The sequence below is a fragment of the Mycteria americana genome, chromosome 6 (genome assembly GCF_035582795.1).
Source record: "Mycteria americana isolate JAX WOST 10 ecotype Jacksonville Zoo and Gardens chromosome 6, USCA_MyAme_1.0, whole genome shotgun sequence".
Classification (NCBI taxonomy): Eukaryota; Metazoa; Chordata; class Aves; order Ciconiiformes; family Ciconiidae; genus Mycteria; species Mycteria americana.
Genome location: NC_134370.1, coordinates 47347322 through 47361530, shown reverse-complemented (window position 1 = coordinate 47361530; position 14209 = coordinate 47347322). Strand labels below are relative to the sequence as shown.

Sequence of the window (14209 nt, the reverse complement as noted above, 5' to 3'; positions counted from 1 at the left end):
TTGGTGGCTCTTTGTGATCCAGAGGAGGAAGCCAGGACGTTGTCCACAACTCAAGCCACCTTGGGCTCTCACAGCAGGCTGTGCTGCTCTGCTGGGGTCTCCAGAGGAGAAGCCAAAACCTTTTCCTCCCTCCCAGACCATCTTCTACCACAGACAGACCACTGCTGAGGCTGGTGCAGTCCCTGGCTGGTCTCGAGTATGGCTGGCGTTGCAGGCTGAGCTGTGCAGTGGCTCCAGTGCGTCTTGCCATCCCATGCTGGGTCACAAGCACTTTGCTTGCACCCAGATGTGACATCCCCACCTCTCCTCGTTTGAATGCTCCTCTAGTGAGTGCAAAGTCCCCATAACTGCTCCCTTCACCCAGAAAATTGTTGCTTGTAGCAAAGTATTTGTCTTCTAGGTAAATGTCTTTTCAAGCAAAGCCAGAGGTTTGCACAGGACAGTTATTATTATTCTTGTACATCACAGAAAATGTAGTTTTAATGGAAAAAAGCTACAAAACAAGCCAAGATGCCTCAAAATCTTGAGTGGGTGTTCTCTGACACCAGTCACAGCAAATCTTAATACATCCAAGAAGAGACATGTGATAGATCACACCCACTGGGCTGCCAGCAATCCTTGTTCACATACACAAGATCTGCATTGATGAGATCCTCCTCAATTCAACGATCATACCGACTTCATAAAATAAAAGCAGGCTGCCAAACTCTACTGAGTAGTGCCATTTTGGGTAGTGCCATCAAACCCCCAAAGCATGGGGGAAGATCAGCCCCCAACAGGGCTTCATGGGGTGAGCTGCTTGCAGAAGACGAAAGCAGAAATGAAAGCCACTGACACATCTGCTTCCGCTCAGCCCAGCTCTACACCACACACCCCCAAGACGCATCAGCTGGAGTTCTCACCCTTGAAGTGGACACCATACCCTGCCTATCCACTCCTTTTCCTCTCACCCAGCTTTAAGATCAGACCCCAAGGTCACTTTGTCCCTTTTTTAAACCTCGTGCCCATCCCTTCAGAGCAACTCAGGAGCATGTGGCCAGGCAGATCCCACATAAACAAGAAACCTTTAATTCTTTTTTTTTTTTTTAATGGAAAAGGGTTCCTGCACCTTCTCAGTAGGCTAAAAAGCATGCACTTGAGCATAGTGCCACCACCTGCCAGATCCACCCACAACCCAGTGGCCATGGGAGCCCACAAAATAAGCTTGGCTTGTCACAAGACTCTAAAGAAACATTTTAAGGACTCCACTGAAGTCCTCCAATTTTATTTAGATAAAAATCCTGTTCCATTCAGAGCACTGAAGAGCTACAATTGTTTTTTAATCAGTAATGTAGACATTTATAGCTATGTGCTCAAAAAAAAAAAAGCCTAGCTCATATACTGCTTTGGGTAAACCATATTTTAAAGATATGCTTTATTAAAGAAGGAATTCCGCGATGAAGACTATTGCTGCTCTTCATCATATTCACAAGTGAGATGTGAAGAAAGGACAGAAGCTCAAGACGATTTTGACTTGCAAGGCAGAATTCTTCAGACCTGCATGGGGGAAAACAGAGTGACTGATGTCAGTCTCCTCACACCTTCAACTGTAATTACTGTAGGAAAAAAAAGTGTTTTCTACAAGGGAACTCCAACTGCAGTCAGAGACTCCAGACTCTAGCCAAGTCACCAATGTCCCACCTCCAAGAAAGCTAGGCATCCCTCACCATCAGTGACCTTCACACCAATGTCCCACCAAAGCCACTGCACACCACACTGCCACATGGGCACAGCACACCCCAGACCCTGCCCTGGGGCCAGGTTTCCATCCCCGGTCCCAAAAGCGAGTGACAAACCAGAAGAGTGGCTGTATATAATTTTTCAGAGCTCTGTTACCTAGAAATGTCTTGTACTGTATCAAATCATGGGTCCCTTTACCTCAGCATCCCATCTCAAGCAGCAGTTAGAAGCAAACACTTAAGCACTAACAGCATGCCTTCTAAATATCCTTCCAGTCCAACCATTTTTGGCTCTCAGGGATCCCTTGAGCCTTTCCCCAGCCCCCAGTATCACACCTCAGCTTTTCTGCTACAAATTAAGAGTGTACCTTCTTCTGTTGTCCCCCACTAGAAAGCTGGTCAACTGACCTCCATTTTCTCTTGTCCCTGGAAGCCTAACCCCCCTCCTAGCCTTTGCTGCTTTACAGCCACAAAGGGCTGGAGAGCTTTAGAGGGAGAGCAGCATTAGACAGTGAGATGTGAAGGACTCTGATCCACCTACATCTTCCCAAGAAGAAATGCCCAAGGCAGTTTTTCCAATTTACAAACTTCATTTGACTCATGATTGTCTGTCTAAAAGCCATCGATAACATTCTTCTGGTCCAGTGTGGAGGGCATTTCAAGTGAGGTCTTGCCAAGGCTTGTCCTGGGCAGTTAATAATTATCCAGCCTCTACCAGGGTAATTAACCAAGGTGTTTCAACCAGCACTGCAACTATGTCAGCTAGGCCATATATCTTTAGTTTTGTTTTCCCTTTCAAGGGTTAAACTAGTATTTACCCAATTGCTAAATCCAGATCAGTTATGCCCAGATAGTTTGAAGAACCCAGAGCACTCAGACTATGAGACACCAGTGAATCAAGACTGTTTCTGGTCTGGCAGCAAGGCACTGACCTGTGCCTCATAAATCCCACATTACCAAGCTGACATGCTGCCCACTGCAGGGTTAACCAGCCTGCCTGCCCCCACATCACGGGGATTTCCAGGTATGGCAACTTCCTCCTCACTAGACAGAATATAGCACCACAGGGTCTGGAGAAGCCCTAGAGGACACGTGACAACTCCAAACAGTATCTGGCAGACACACGAAAGGCATGCAGGGAAGTTTTGCTCCAAGGGGCTCCTTTCTTCTGAGCAAAGGAGACTTTTGTAGGCAAGGTATGGCTGAGAATTGGCCAAAATAGCAGGTGGAAAGGGTGTGGGAACAGCTCTGCTACCAATCAGTGGCAACACTAGACTTTTTTTTTTGGGTGGTTGCTTTTGTTCCTCAACTCTGCAAGCTACAGACTTCCCCCCACGGAAAGCAGTCCACGTTCCCCTTACCAGCATAGCGTGGAGCATCAGCGTAACTCACCATGACTATGCCAGACACAGCTTAGAAGTCTTCATCTGCAAGAAAGAACAGGAGAGCATTAGGCTTCGGGGCAAACAGCAGCCCCTCTCACCCATCACCACAAGCCCACCCCTGCTGGAAACAGCCACAGTGCAGTAATCAGAGAGGTGCCTTTGCTTGGCTGTCTCCTTGCTGCAGCAGGCTAGGTCACCACAATCAGTCCCCACTGCTATATCTTTCTTTATGTTCACCAAATATAAAGCCAAAAATCATTGCATGACCCATCTCTTTCTAGGCAAGTTCACCCAGAAGAGATCAGAGTGCTCTACTAAGAGTCATCAGACACAGCACAACCAAATACCTACAGGTAACACCCAGGCAAGTCTTCCCTGTCTGCTACTAACAAACTCTTTCACGGGTACGTATACACAGCCTTTTCAGCAGCCCCACTGAAACCAAGTTAATTTTCCATCTATAGCACAAGACCTTCAAAGTCTACCCCATTATAGCACCCTGTTTCCTGAGAAGGGGAACAGAGACACTGTGGATATAAATTAACAAGCTCTGGCTTCTGCACATGAACAGCGGCAAAGCTTGAAGAGGAAGGCACACAATACCCCATCGGAATGACTGCGGCTCTCTGAAGGTGGAATGGGCCACCCTGCAAACGTAGACGTCGCCCTTCTTGGGAGTGAATGGCGCGTACACCAGGCGCTGGAAATGCCACTTGTCATTGAAGGACATGTCCGTGTATTTCACGTTGCTCATGGGCTCCCCGTTCTTGAGGAGGGAGATGTCAATCTTTGGAGGGTGGAAACCACTCACAAAGCAGTTGAGGGTGTTTTCCTCTCCAGGTGTGACACGTTTGCGGGAGTACACCTCCACCTTTGGTGCCTCTGGAGAGGGGGGTAATAGGGCAGTGAGAAGTAGGGCTGCAGCGGGCACCACCCACCCGGACACGAGAACCGGCACCCTCACAGCACCTCCCCAGCTCACACCAGTAACAGGGCCCTGACTGCCCCCCTCCCCGGTACCGGACCACTCACAGCACCTGCTCCCCACCGTATAAGGGCCCCCCCGCCCCCGGTAACCGGTACGGGGCCCCTCAAGGCACCTGCCCCCCCCACCCCTTACCAGTAACAAGACCCTCACTGCCCGCCCCATGGGTACCAGGCCCCTCACAGCACCTCCTGCCCCCGCCGGTAACTGGTACCGGGCCCCTCACAGCACCTCCCGTCCCCCTCACCTCCCTTCACGCCGCCCCGGGTACTCACCATCTGCCTCCCCCAGGCCGACCAGTGCGATCAGCACCAGGACCCCCACCTTCACCGCCAGCTCCATAGCCGCTCTCCGCTCCTTTCACCTCACAGACTAACCCGCCCTGTTCGCCCGCTGCCTTTTATAGCCCCTGCTGCTCGCGGCCAATCACGGTGCGGAACTGCCCACGCGTCATCAGTCTCCAGGCAGACAGGGAGCTGAGAGGTTATGCGAGCCCGCCCGCCTGCTGGCAGTGTCGCTTTCGCTTTCGCTTCAGGCCCGAGGCACCGCCCAGGGCTTGGCTGGCCCGCAGCCGCCCCGGTGCCCGGCCGCGGCTGGGCCCAGCACCATGCCAGCCGGAGCCACCCCGGCAGCAGGTGGGGCTGCTGCTGTGGCTGTGCCCCAGGCTCGGCCTGGCCCAGCCTGCCCTGTCCTGGGGCCTTTTCTGCCCCAGGGCCTGCCCTGCCCTTTGCCTTTGCCTCAGGGGTGGAGGCAGCAGAAGTGTGAGGTGGGACTGGGCCCCAGCCGCCGCTCCCCCGGGCCTTCAGCTGAACGCCTGCAGTTAGGAACCCCCGCCGGGAGCAGGTCATGGAGCAGGGACTACAACGTGCTCACCTGGCTCCTGCTCCTCACCAAAAGGGGGGTAAAAACCACCTCTTGTGGAGGATCTTTCAGCCAGGGCCGGTATTATGCCAACAGCCAACGCTGGCACAGCCCAGACACCTTCCTTTCTGAACCTTGGCTTGCTTTCTTTTGAAGCCTGTGTGTCAGCGTCTCGGTCCAGTGGCTGCGGGATGGATTGACTCCGCCATTCAAGCCCAGCATGGACTCCCTGACGTCAAACACGAGAACCCAAAGGTCAAAGAGCTGGGTTTCCTAGTGCCTCCTCCAGAAAAACGATGAGCACCGTAGCCCAGCTAGGCTAGGTGTGCCACCGAGTGGCTCTATAACACTACAGGCACTGCTTAGAGAAGTACACCAGCTTTGAATAGCAGCATTAAGAAAAACAAGGTTAAAAAAGGAAAATGAACCAGTATTAAAGAGTACATAGGTATTTTATATACCTAGGAGCTTGTCTGCTTGTGGTCCTACAGGTCATGTACTGCTTATCTTTAGACTCACTGTTTCAGACTGGGAAGCAGATGTACATTGTCCTCTATCTAGCTGCATAAGGATTAAAAAGTTAAAAAAAGAAAAAGAAAGAAAGGAAAGTCACTACGAGTAGAAAGAAAACAGCAGTATCATGTAGCTCCTCTAACACTGAGCCCCTTCAAGACTTGCCATCTTAATACATCCCATTTAAAGACCTATCATTAAATCAATAAAGCATGTGCAGAGAACATCCCCTACCCAAAGGCAGCAGATAAATCAGTAGAGACTGAGCAAAGAAAAAACCTGCAAATGCCTGTTACCAATCCCCACTGGACCAGCTCTGAACCGAGCTCTTGCTTGGTTTGCTGGCTGCCCGGTGAGCGGCGCCAGCAGCCACGAAGCTGCCGTTGAGTGTTTTCCCTGTGAGATAAGGGGACGCAGCTGCCACCAGAACCCTATCAGGGATCTCAAGGCTCTCCCAGAAATAAACACCAACTGCTGTGTTGGCGGCTGAGCTGGCATCAGGGCTCACCGCCTTGGAGCCTGACCTGCATGCTAGTCGGGCTCTGCCCAGGTGAGCGATCCCCTTGGCTCAGGGAGGATTAATTACACAAATAGCTCATTGCAGGACATGGATCCTTTCTCTGTGCTGACACCTGGGCTCTCCCTGTTGGGATGGGAATCCCTGGAGATGACTCTGCCATAACCAGCAGTGCCCAGCAGACTTTCCCTGTAAAGAGCAGCTGAACCACAAGTTTCTTCCATGTGATATGTCTAAAAGGCCGCGTTGGTTTGATTTGAACAGCCAAATCTTCCTTTTTTAGGGTGCTTCTGCTTTTATTAGTAGAGAGAAATATTTAAGGAGCGGGTGAGGTCTGACACAACCAAGGCGCTCCTGGCATTCAGGGGCATGAGGGCAGCCTGCTGCGCTTTGCAGGACGCAGGGATTTACAACGTCTTCGCCTTAGTTTTGCTCCCCTGTGCTTTCAGATCTACTGCAGTAAATCTCCGAGGCGCGCTTCCAGCCGGACCGACCACGTCCCGCTGGTTTTCCACGACTGCTCGGAGGGCTATCGGTTCAGAAAACGGCATCGCTGGCAGGGAGCGACGAGAGCAGTGGGAAAAGCCGGGGTGGGGTTTTCTGTGCCCTGAAAGACGCAGGTGCTTGCAGTTTTACACCGCCTTTCGCGCGTGGGGTCACTGAACCTCACCCTCATCCCCTCCAGCTCCACCCCCATCCCTGCTCCGCGCACCGCCGCCGGTTCTGTCCGAGAGGGCGGGGCCTACACGAGAGGGCGGGGCAAAGAGACCGCGCAGGCGCGGGGCGCAGCCGGGCGCCGCCATGCTGTACGGCAAGCGCATGCGTAGCGGCGCGGTGCCGCCGGAGCGGCGGCGGCGGTCTGTAAAAGGCGGCGGCGGGGGCAGCCCGGCCCCGTAGAGGGACGCGGGCGGGCGGCGCCGCGGCATGGCGGAGGGCGGCGAGCCGGTTGTGAGTGCCCGCCCTGCTCCGCCCTGGCATGCTGGCCCGTCCTCGGGGCCGCCTCCTTTCCCGCTGCCCCGGGTCACGCCCCCTCTTGGTGCCGGCTCCTCCGGGGCTGCCCTTCCCGGTGCTGGCTCTCCTGGGAGCGGTCGGTACCGGAGAAGACACCGCCCCGGAGGTGCTAGTGGGGTGCCGTTCCCTGCCTTGTGCTCGGGTGCTGTTTGTGCCCTAGTAGCGGGGTGTTCACTCTGAAGCCTAATGGTGCCACTCAGCCCCAGCCACCCTGGTGCTGTTCCATGCCGGCATCCCCTGTGTTGGCAGGGGCCACTTTCACCTCCGGGCGGCCACAGCCCTGGTCCTGGCAGGCTTCACTGGGCTCCTACCCTATGCTGAGCGAGTGGGTCCTGCCCTCGCTGGTAGTGCCAGTGGCTCCTGCTCTTCCCTTTCCAGCTGTGGAGCAGCCATGAGCCCTGGGGTCTGCCTAGCACCACTAGCGGAGTGGGAGGGAGGTTGGGTGCCCCCCATTTGGGGGCAGGTTAGGGTTACCCCATCCCTGCCTGTCTCCCTGAGCGGGGATCCTGCTGTTTTTGACTCCAGATCCTCGAAGACTACCTGCTAGTGGAAGATGTGCCTCTGCTGGAGGAGATGGCCGAGGAGGACGAAGAGCTTGACCTGTACAACGAGATGACTTTTGGGTTAGGTAAGATCTCAGGGGAGCCCTGGGGTTGGGGAGATAAGCCAGCACCCAACGGGGTGAGGGGGGGTGAGGAAGGTGTCCTCCTGTCTGGTGAGGAGCTGGGTTGGGAGCAGGGACCCCGGTGAGCACTGCCCAGGCTCTGCTTTCCCCCTCCAAGACCGAGACTCCACTGAGGAGGACGCCGCAAAACCCCTGATGCCTCCAGAGACAAGCCCTGAGCTGGCCAAAGTGGTGGCAGAGGAGACCGAGGCTGGGGAAGAACTGGGGTCTGGAGCGGCTGAGCAGCTGGAGGAGCTGGGAGAGCCCCAGGAGGAAGGTGGGATGGAGCTGGAGGTTGAACAGGTCATCTCCGAGTTGGAGGAAGAGGAGGAGGAGCTGGGAACTGAGGAACAGGAGGAAGATCAGGACCCCAGCGAGGAGCCCAATGACCTGGGAGACCCGGCGGTGATGAGAGCTGTGCAGAGCAAACCCACCCTGGAGGTGACGCATGAATGGAGAGGGAGGGGACCCATGCCTGGGCAGATGGGCTGGCAGGGACCCGCTGCTCCCCCCTCCATCCCCACACCTGTGGGTTCTGCCCCACGGAGGGCACCAGGGGGTAGTTTGGTCTCTGCCCAAGGGAGGAAGACCTGTTGTGCCAGGGCTGAGTATGTGCCTGTAACCTCTTCTTTGCTTGCAGAGCCAGGACTCGGCAGTGCTGGACAGCAGGATTGGCACTTGCTGGGCAGAGTTTGGCAAAGAGGACATGGTAAAAATGTGCCTTCCCATCTGGTGATGCGGCTGAGTGGTCCCTGCAGTGTCCCTTGCCCCTCTCCTCCTGTCCTTCTTCCCTGTGCTGACCATCTCCCTGTCTTCCAGCTGGCGATGGATCCTGTGGTGTGGGGCTCCTGCCCTGGCAGCATCCCACCCCACCACGTGCTGGAGGTGGGTACCCCTAGCCAGGCCCTCAGGGAGCACCTGAGGGCTTCCCGGTACCCTGGGCCAAGGGTCATGCAGGCGGTTTGGGGTGACTGAGGGACCACCAAAGCCTCATCGTGGGTCTGGAGGTGCAAGGACATGTCTGTTGGATGCCAAGACTGTGGGTGGAGGTGCCCACCCTAAGCAGAGCTTGGGTTTGAAGGCTCTGTTGAGTTTGGGGGGACTGGGACCCCCATGCTAGGTGTCCCTGCGGGTCCCCTGCTGTTGCACACTGCCAGAATGGGAGCCTGGCTGGTGCATGGTCTGGTTGAGCAACAACCAAAGGCTTTGGTGAGCTGCCCCATGCTGAGTGAGCTAAACTGATCCCAGCTGGGCCCCATTCCCATCTCCTGCTGCCTCCTCCCCTCAGGATAAAGCCATCCTCCAGGTCCTGGAGAGGCCCCCACCATCCACCAACATGGCCCTCGACTTCCTCGGCTCCCCCATGCAGAGGGGCTACGGGGGCTCTCCCCGGCTTAAGCACCCTGGCTTCAGACTGATGTCCCCTAAGTCCTTCCCCCAGCGCTTTCTCCGGCAGGTAACAGATTTGGGGGACTCTTGTGTCCCCTCTTCCTCTGCTTTCCCCTCACCAGAGGTGCAGCCTCTAGGACAGGCTTGTCCTAGTGACGCCTCTCATCTCATGCCCTGCAGCAGTCACCTCTGATGCCTCGCTCACTGTGCTCCCCTCGGCCCTTCACGCCAGCTCGCAGACCCTCTCCACTCTTTGCTTCTAACCAGGTAACGCAGTGGGCTGTGAGCCACCACTATGTCCCCAGGATGATGGGCTCCTTCTGGATGGGTGCCAGAAGGCAGCATGGAGCTGGCAAACCCCTCCAGGACCCTCAAAGGGGAAGGCTCAGACACCTGAATGCTTCTCTCTTCCTCTCCAGACCGCAGGGTATGCAGCTCCGACTCCTTTCAGGCCCATATCACCCCACATCAGCCCACCACAGCCTCTCACCATGCACTTTGGTCCTGTGTCTCCCTCTTTGGACCCTGCTCTCTTCTTCAGTCCATCGGCCAGCAGCCAGCTGAACCTCAGGTAGCAGGACGGCGAGTGGGGTGCCTGGGTGAGACCAGAGGAGCCCTGCAAAGCAGCTGGGGGGGAGCCCTCTGGGGATGGCTCTAGTGCAGGTGCTGATTCCCCAGCCCCCATCTGGTCTCCCTTGCAGCACACCTAGTCATATGACCCAGCTGCACCCCCAGCACCAGCGGATCCTGACCCAGCGGCAGCAGCAAGGTGGGCAGGCGCAGAGGTAAGGGGGTCCCAGGTCCCCAGGGAGCTGCGGGGTGGTAGTGGGGCTCTGGGCAGTCACAGCAGGCTGCAATCTTCTCCCCTGCCAGCATCTCCCCCAAGAAGCTGTGGTCTCCTAAAGTGGATCCTTATGCTGGGCTGATGACCTCCAAGGAGAAGGACTGGGTTGTTAAGGTGGAGATGATCCAGCTGCAGAGTGAGAATATGGATGATGACTACTACTACCAGGTGAGCTCCTGCTGGCAGCACCAGTGACTCATCCTGCTCCTTGGGGCTGGGGCTTCATCCCTTTGGGAGCCAGAGGGTGCCTGGGCTCATGGTGGCTCCCCTCCTGGCTATGCCTGTTGTTATAGACATACTACCAGCGGCTGGAGCGCAAACAGGCAGAGGAGGAACTCCTTGGCCGGCGCAACAAGCAGGAACCCCCCAAGCTGGTCACGCCGTTCATCCAGAAAGTTGAGACGTATGACTCCGGTGAGGGCCTGCGGTGGGGGGGCTGGGTGAGGGGTTGTGGGATGTGGTCTCACCATGTCCCATCTCTCTTCCAGTGGTGCGCATTGCGGGCTCGCTGGGCCAGGTTGCAGTGTCCACCTGCTACAGCCCTCGCCGGGCCATTGATGCTGTGCACCATGCCCTTGTGGAGGAGGTAGGTGAGGGGGAGCTGGGCTGGTTGGTGCCTTGGATGCCCGGGGACACTGAGCTTTCCCTAGGCCCTGGAGCAGCTTTAACAGGCGCTTTAGCAGTTGCTGTGACCAAGCATGAGTGCTGCCCCAAGCTGTGGCATGGGGTGTGCAGCTGGAGTGGGTGCCACCTCAGCGGTGGCAGCTTGTCCCCTGCTGAGGGGTGGGTTGGGGCTCTGAGCAGTTGGAGCTGGCCGTGGCCTCCCTGTGGGATTGCTCTCTGTCCTGAAGCTGCCTCTGATCCCCAGGGAGCAGCTGGCCCAGTGCTCTGCCAGCGGTGGTGTCTGGTGCTGGCTGTAACTGTTGTGCCTTCCTTTATCCCCTCCTGAAGGCTGCAGGGAGCCATCGGCTTCGGGCACTGCACAGGATTGAGAAGGTGAGCGAGCAGCAATCCAGGGCAAGATGGGATGATGTAGATCCTTAGTTTTCATCTGAGAAACCTCTGTGAGGGGATATCTGCCTGGGCAGAGGTCCTGGATAACTGGCAGGTAGAGGATACTCCAAGCTGCCTCCTTACCTCATGTGGTTTCTTCAGCTTTTTCTGCAGCTGCTGGAAGTGGAAGAGATGCAGCGGAAGATGTCTCTGGCCCCAGAGGAGCAGCAGCCCTGCTGTCAGGAGCAGAAAAGCCAAGAAGTGGAGCGTATCTACCAAGCCTTGAAAATCAGGGCTTGCAGCAGTGAAGAGTGAGTTTGTGCTGTGGGGAGAGGGGAGCAGGTGGCATGTCCTGGTCCTCACTGGGCTCAGATGGTGATGGATGAGTAGTTCTGGGTGACAGTGAGGGTTGGATCCTGTCCTCTGTGTGTCACTGTGGCCTGTGCTGACCTTGCCCATGAGCCTCATCCTCCACTGGAGCTGATGCTGGTCCTTCTGGATAGACAGACATGCTACAGGTCCCTCGGGATCTGTGCCAATGGAGCCTTCGTCCCCAGGGAGGCAGAGGATGAATTCTTGCAACTCCTGTGTGTGCAGAAGGGCAAGAAGCTCACAGCCCGGCTGCTGCCCCACCTGCCCCGGGAGCAAGCGGAGAAGATCCTGCTGACCATCACCCACCACCTGCCCTTCCTCATGAAGAAGGATGTGTTGGATGAGGCAAGCACGTCCAGCCAAGGCAGGGTCATCCTGGGCTGCCTCCTTCCCTGTTGCTCTTGCTGAGGGGGAGCACCCTGGGCAATGGGGAGGGGGCCCATCTTGCTGGGTCCCAGCATGGCCAAGCAGCTGGTGGGGTTGACATGAGGTAGGAGCCTCTTTCCTTCCCTGAGGAGGAGAAAGGTCTCCAGGAGGGATTAAAGCAGGTCCTGGTGGCAGTCCCCCCCCAGGGGGGTGTGCACTGACCCTTGCATCACCCCCAGGTGTTGGGATGGGGCTGTGGCTGTGATGGGTCAAACAGGCTCAGATCCCTGCTCTCCCCTCTGCCCTGCCCAGTCTCTCCCCCTGCTCTACAGCCCGTTGAATGAGGTAGTGGGCGGGATGACCTTCAGCAATCTCATCAAGGTCCTGCAGGAGATGACCAGGCCTCTGCCCAAGTCCCCTGAACTCCCCCTCACCATGGCCTTGAAGAACCAGGTAGGTGGCCCCAAGGAGGGCATAGCCATGCAGTGTCCCTGGAGTGCCACTGCCACTGGCTGTGACACTGCTCCTGCTGCTTCCCCGCAGTTTGGGATCTCCTTGCTCTACTCCCTACTGAGCCATGGTGAGAGGCTGCTGTCCTCCGATGTGCCGCTGGAGCCGTGTGGCGGGGACTTTGAGATGTGGTGAGGGGCTGTACAAATGACAGGGTTGGGGTTTGGTGGCCGGTGGGGCACTCAACCCCCTGTGTTGATGCCCCCAGGACAGACATGGTGTTCCTGGTTGCCCGGGAGCTGTCACAAGTGCCCAAGGCCTCGCTGGTGGAGCCTCTCTTCTTGCCCAGCAACCTTCTGTCACTCTTCTGCCGCTACCTGGACAAGCAGACCATCCACCACCTGGAAGCCAAGATGGAGTGAGTACTGCCTGACACGGCTCCCTCCTGCTGGGATCCCTCAGATGCAGAAGACGGCATTGAGGGCTCACTGATTCTGTCCCCTTGGGGACCCCTTTGGACACAAGCCTCAACCTCCACTGGGCTGAGCCTCCACAGCCCTCCAGCTGTGGATCAGCTCCTGTTTTTAGCAATCCCAGGACCGTGCCGGCTGGCTCTGGGTTTTGTGTTTGCATCAGGTTCACCAGATCTTGATGGCATGTCCCTGTGGGGTGAATCAAAGTGGGGGGTGAAAAGCCAGGGGGATCCCCCTAGCAATTTAGCCAGCAGCTCTAGGGCACCCTGGGGTGGTTGGGCAGGTGGGCTCCAGGCAGCTGCCAGCAGTGTGAGTGTGGCAACCTGATGCTCCAACCCTGTCCTTTCCCTGCAGGTGCTCCCCGCTGCTGTCAGAGGCTGCCATGCTGTGCTGAGCCCCGGGAGCTGGGGCCAGCGGTGCTGGGAACGGGCAGGGCCCGATGCTATGACTTTTTGTTTCGAAGCGAACACTTACCCTGGTGCGGGGCACTCTGGGTGAAGCCGGGCACTGGCAGGGCTGGCGCTCAAGGGCTGATGCCGACCAGCCCCGGTGCCTGGGGCATGGGGAGCACGGGGAGGCGGGTAATTTATTTTGGCCTTGCACCCAGCAACAGTGAGTGCTGGTTCACGGTGGGTGTTGAGGCAGGGTCTACACATGGGCCCTGGGAACACCTAGGGGTGAGCGACTTTGTGTACAGCACTTGAAATAAAATAAAAAGGTGATTAATGAGCTCCTCTGGCTCCTGTGGGCAGCTTCTGCTGTAAGCACAGGGGTCCTGGAGGCATTGCCTGGGCATGGAGACCCCTAGTTGGGGATGGTGGGGATCTGAGTGCGCTGTAAAGGGGAAGGAGAAGCAGGGAGGGGATGGGGAGAGGACCCAGAAAGAGGATAAAGGGGGATGGAGGAGAAGGCAATGTGCTCAGAAGGGAGTGGAGGGGATCAGAGGACCCATGTGGCTGGGGACGGAGGGGAATTGAGCCCCCAGGGAAAGGAATGGGCTGGCAGTAAAGGGATGTGGTGGGGAAGACGGGGTCAGGAGGGCGCATCTGGGTGCACATAGGTGATCTCGAACATACCTGGGTGGGTAATAAAGCACCTCTCTTTGCTGAGCTCTCAAAGGCTAATTAGTCTAAAGGCTTCCAGGCATGGTCATGATGAAGTACCTTGCAGCATCTTTCTTGAGCTGCTTCAACTGACCATGACTACCACAAGCTGACCCTCACTTCTGCATCTAGGGCTGAGGGGGTGCCTAGGTGCAGCGTCTGGTCTACTGTAGAAACCTTTGTGGCTCCTGCCTGGCTTCCAGGGGTATATGGTGGGATTTCCCCTAACCCTAGGGGATATCTGAGCCTAGGACACCTGTGCCTAAGCACCTGGATGCCCATCTGGAGCTCTAAGCTTGAAACCCAAAGCCTGGTATGTATTCAAAAGAGGTTTGCACCAGAAAGTTGTCTCATCTTCAGACCTGGTGGCTATCATATGTGCCCAAGCTCCAGCCCCATGTAGATGAAACTGTTCCTTTAAACTGACACCCTCCAGAGGTCAAACTAATGCACATGGAGAATTTGCAGAAAATAAGGATATGACTGGTATGGCTGAGTGATTGGGTGGGATTTATCTCCATGGCTTACTGAGACAGCTCACATCTCAGCTTCTGAAATGTCTGAA

The 14209-nt window shown here is 56.4% G+C and overlaps 2 protein-coding genes across 4 annotated transcripts; one reads left to right on the top strand and one right to left on the bottom strand.

Moving 5' to 3' along the window:
- Window positions 1-1248: 1248 nt before the first annotated feature.
- B2M (beta-2-microglobulin) lies at window positions 1249-4511 on the bottom strand. Its single transcript, XM_075505541.1, has 4 exons — window positions 4364-4511; window positions 3707-3985; window positions 3111-3145; window positions 1249-1536 (listed from the first exon to the last, which is right to left on the bottom strand). The coding sequence occupies exons 1-3, from the start codon at window positions 4428-4430 to the stop codon at window positions 3132-3134; spliced, it is 360 nt and encodes a 119-aa protein (XP_075361656.1). The 5' UTR covers window positions 4431-4511; the 3' UTR covers window positions 1249-1536; window positions 3111-3131.
- A 2287-nt stretch (window positions 4512-6798) lies between these two features.
- PATL2 (PAT1 homolog 2) lies at window positions 6799-13273 on the top strand. Of its 3 annotated transcripts, none has more exons than XM_075505539.1 (19): window positions 6799-6927; window positions 7516-7618; window positions 7773-8095; window positions 8295-8363; window positions 8474-8539; window positions 8943-9110; window positions 9227-9310; window positions 9463-9614; window positions 9745-9828; window positions 9917-10055; window positions 10181-10301; window positions 10376-10473; window positions 10839-10883; window positions 11043-11191; window positions 11438-11597; window positions 11931-12071; window positions 12162-12259; window positions 12337-12486; window positions 12896-13273. In XM_075505539.1, the coding sequence occupies exons 1-19, from the start codon at window positions 6904-6906 to the stop codon at window positions 12933-12935; spliced, it is 2214 nt and encodes a 737-aa protein (XP_075361654.1). In that variant the 5' UTR covers window positions 6799-6903; the 3' UTR covers window positions 12936-13273. The 3 variants fall into 3 exon arrangements, with proteins under 3 accessions (XP_075361654.1, XP_075361653.1, XP_075361655.1); XM_075505538.1 differs by having other exon boundaries at window positions 9224-9310; XM_075505540.1 differs by lacking the exon at window positions 6799-6927 and adding an exon at window positions 7269-7315 and having other exon boundaries at window positions 9224-9310.
- The last annotated feature ends 936 nt before the right edge of the window (window positions 13274-14209 follow it).

Bases quoted from the DNA above. Each gene is read 5' to 3' on its own strand.
- B2M (XM_075505541.1), bottom strand. From the start codon at position 4,430: ATGGAGCTGGCGGTGAAGGTGGGGGTCCTGGTGCTGATCGCACTGGTC. The intron at 3,986-4,363 runs GTGAGTACCCGG...CCCCCTCTCCAG, and splicing joins CGGCCTGGGGGAGGCAGATG to AGGCACCAAAGGTGGAGGTG.
- PATL2 (XM_075505538.1), top strand. From the start codon at position 6,904: ATGGCGGAGGGCGGCGAGCCGGTT. The intron at 8,540-8,942 runs GTGGGTACCCCT...TCCTCCCCTCAG, and splicing joins CACCCCACCACGTGCTGGAG to GATAAAGCCATCCTCCAGGT. The intron at 10,474-10,838 runs GTAGGTGAGGGG...CCCCTCCTGAAG, and splicing joins ACCATGCCCTTGTGGAGGAG to GCTGCAGGGAGCCATCGGCT.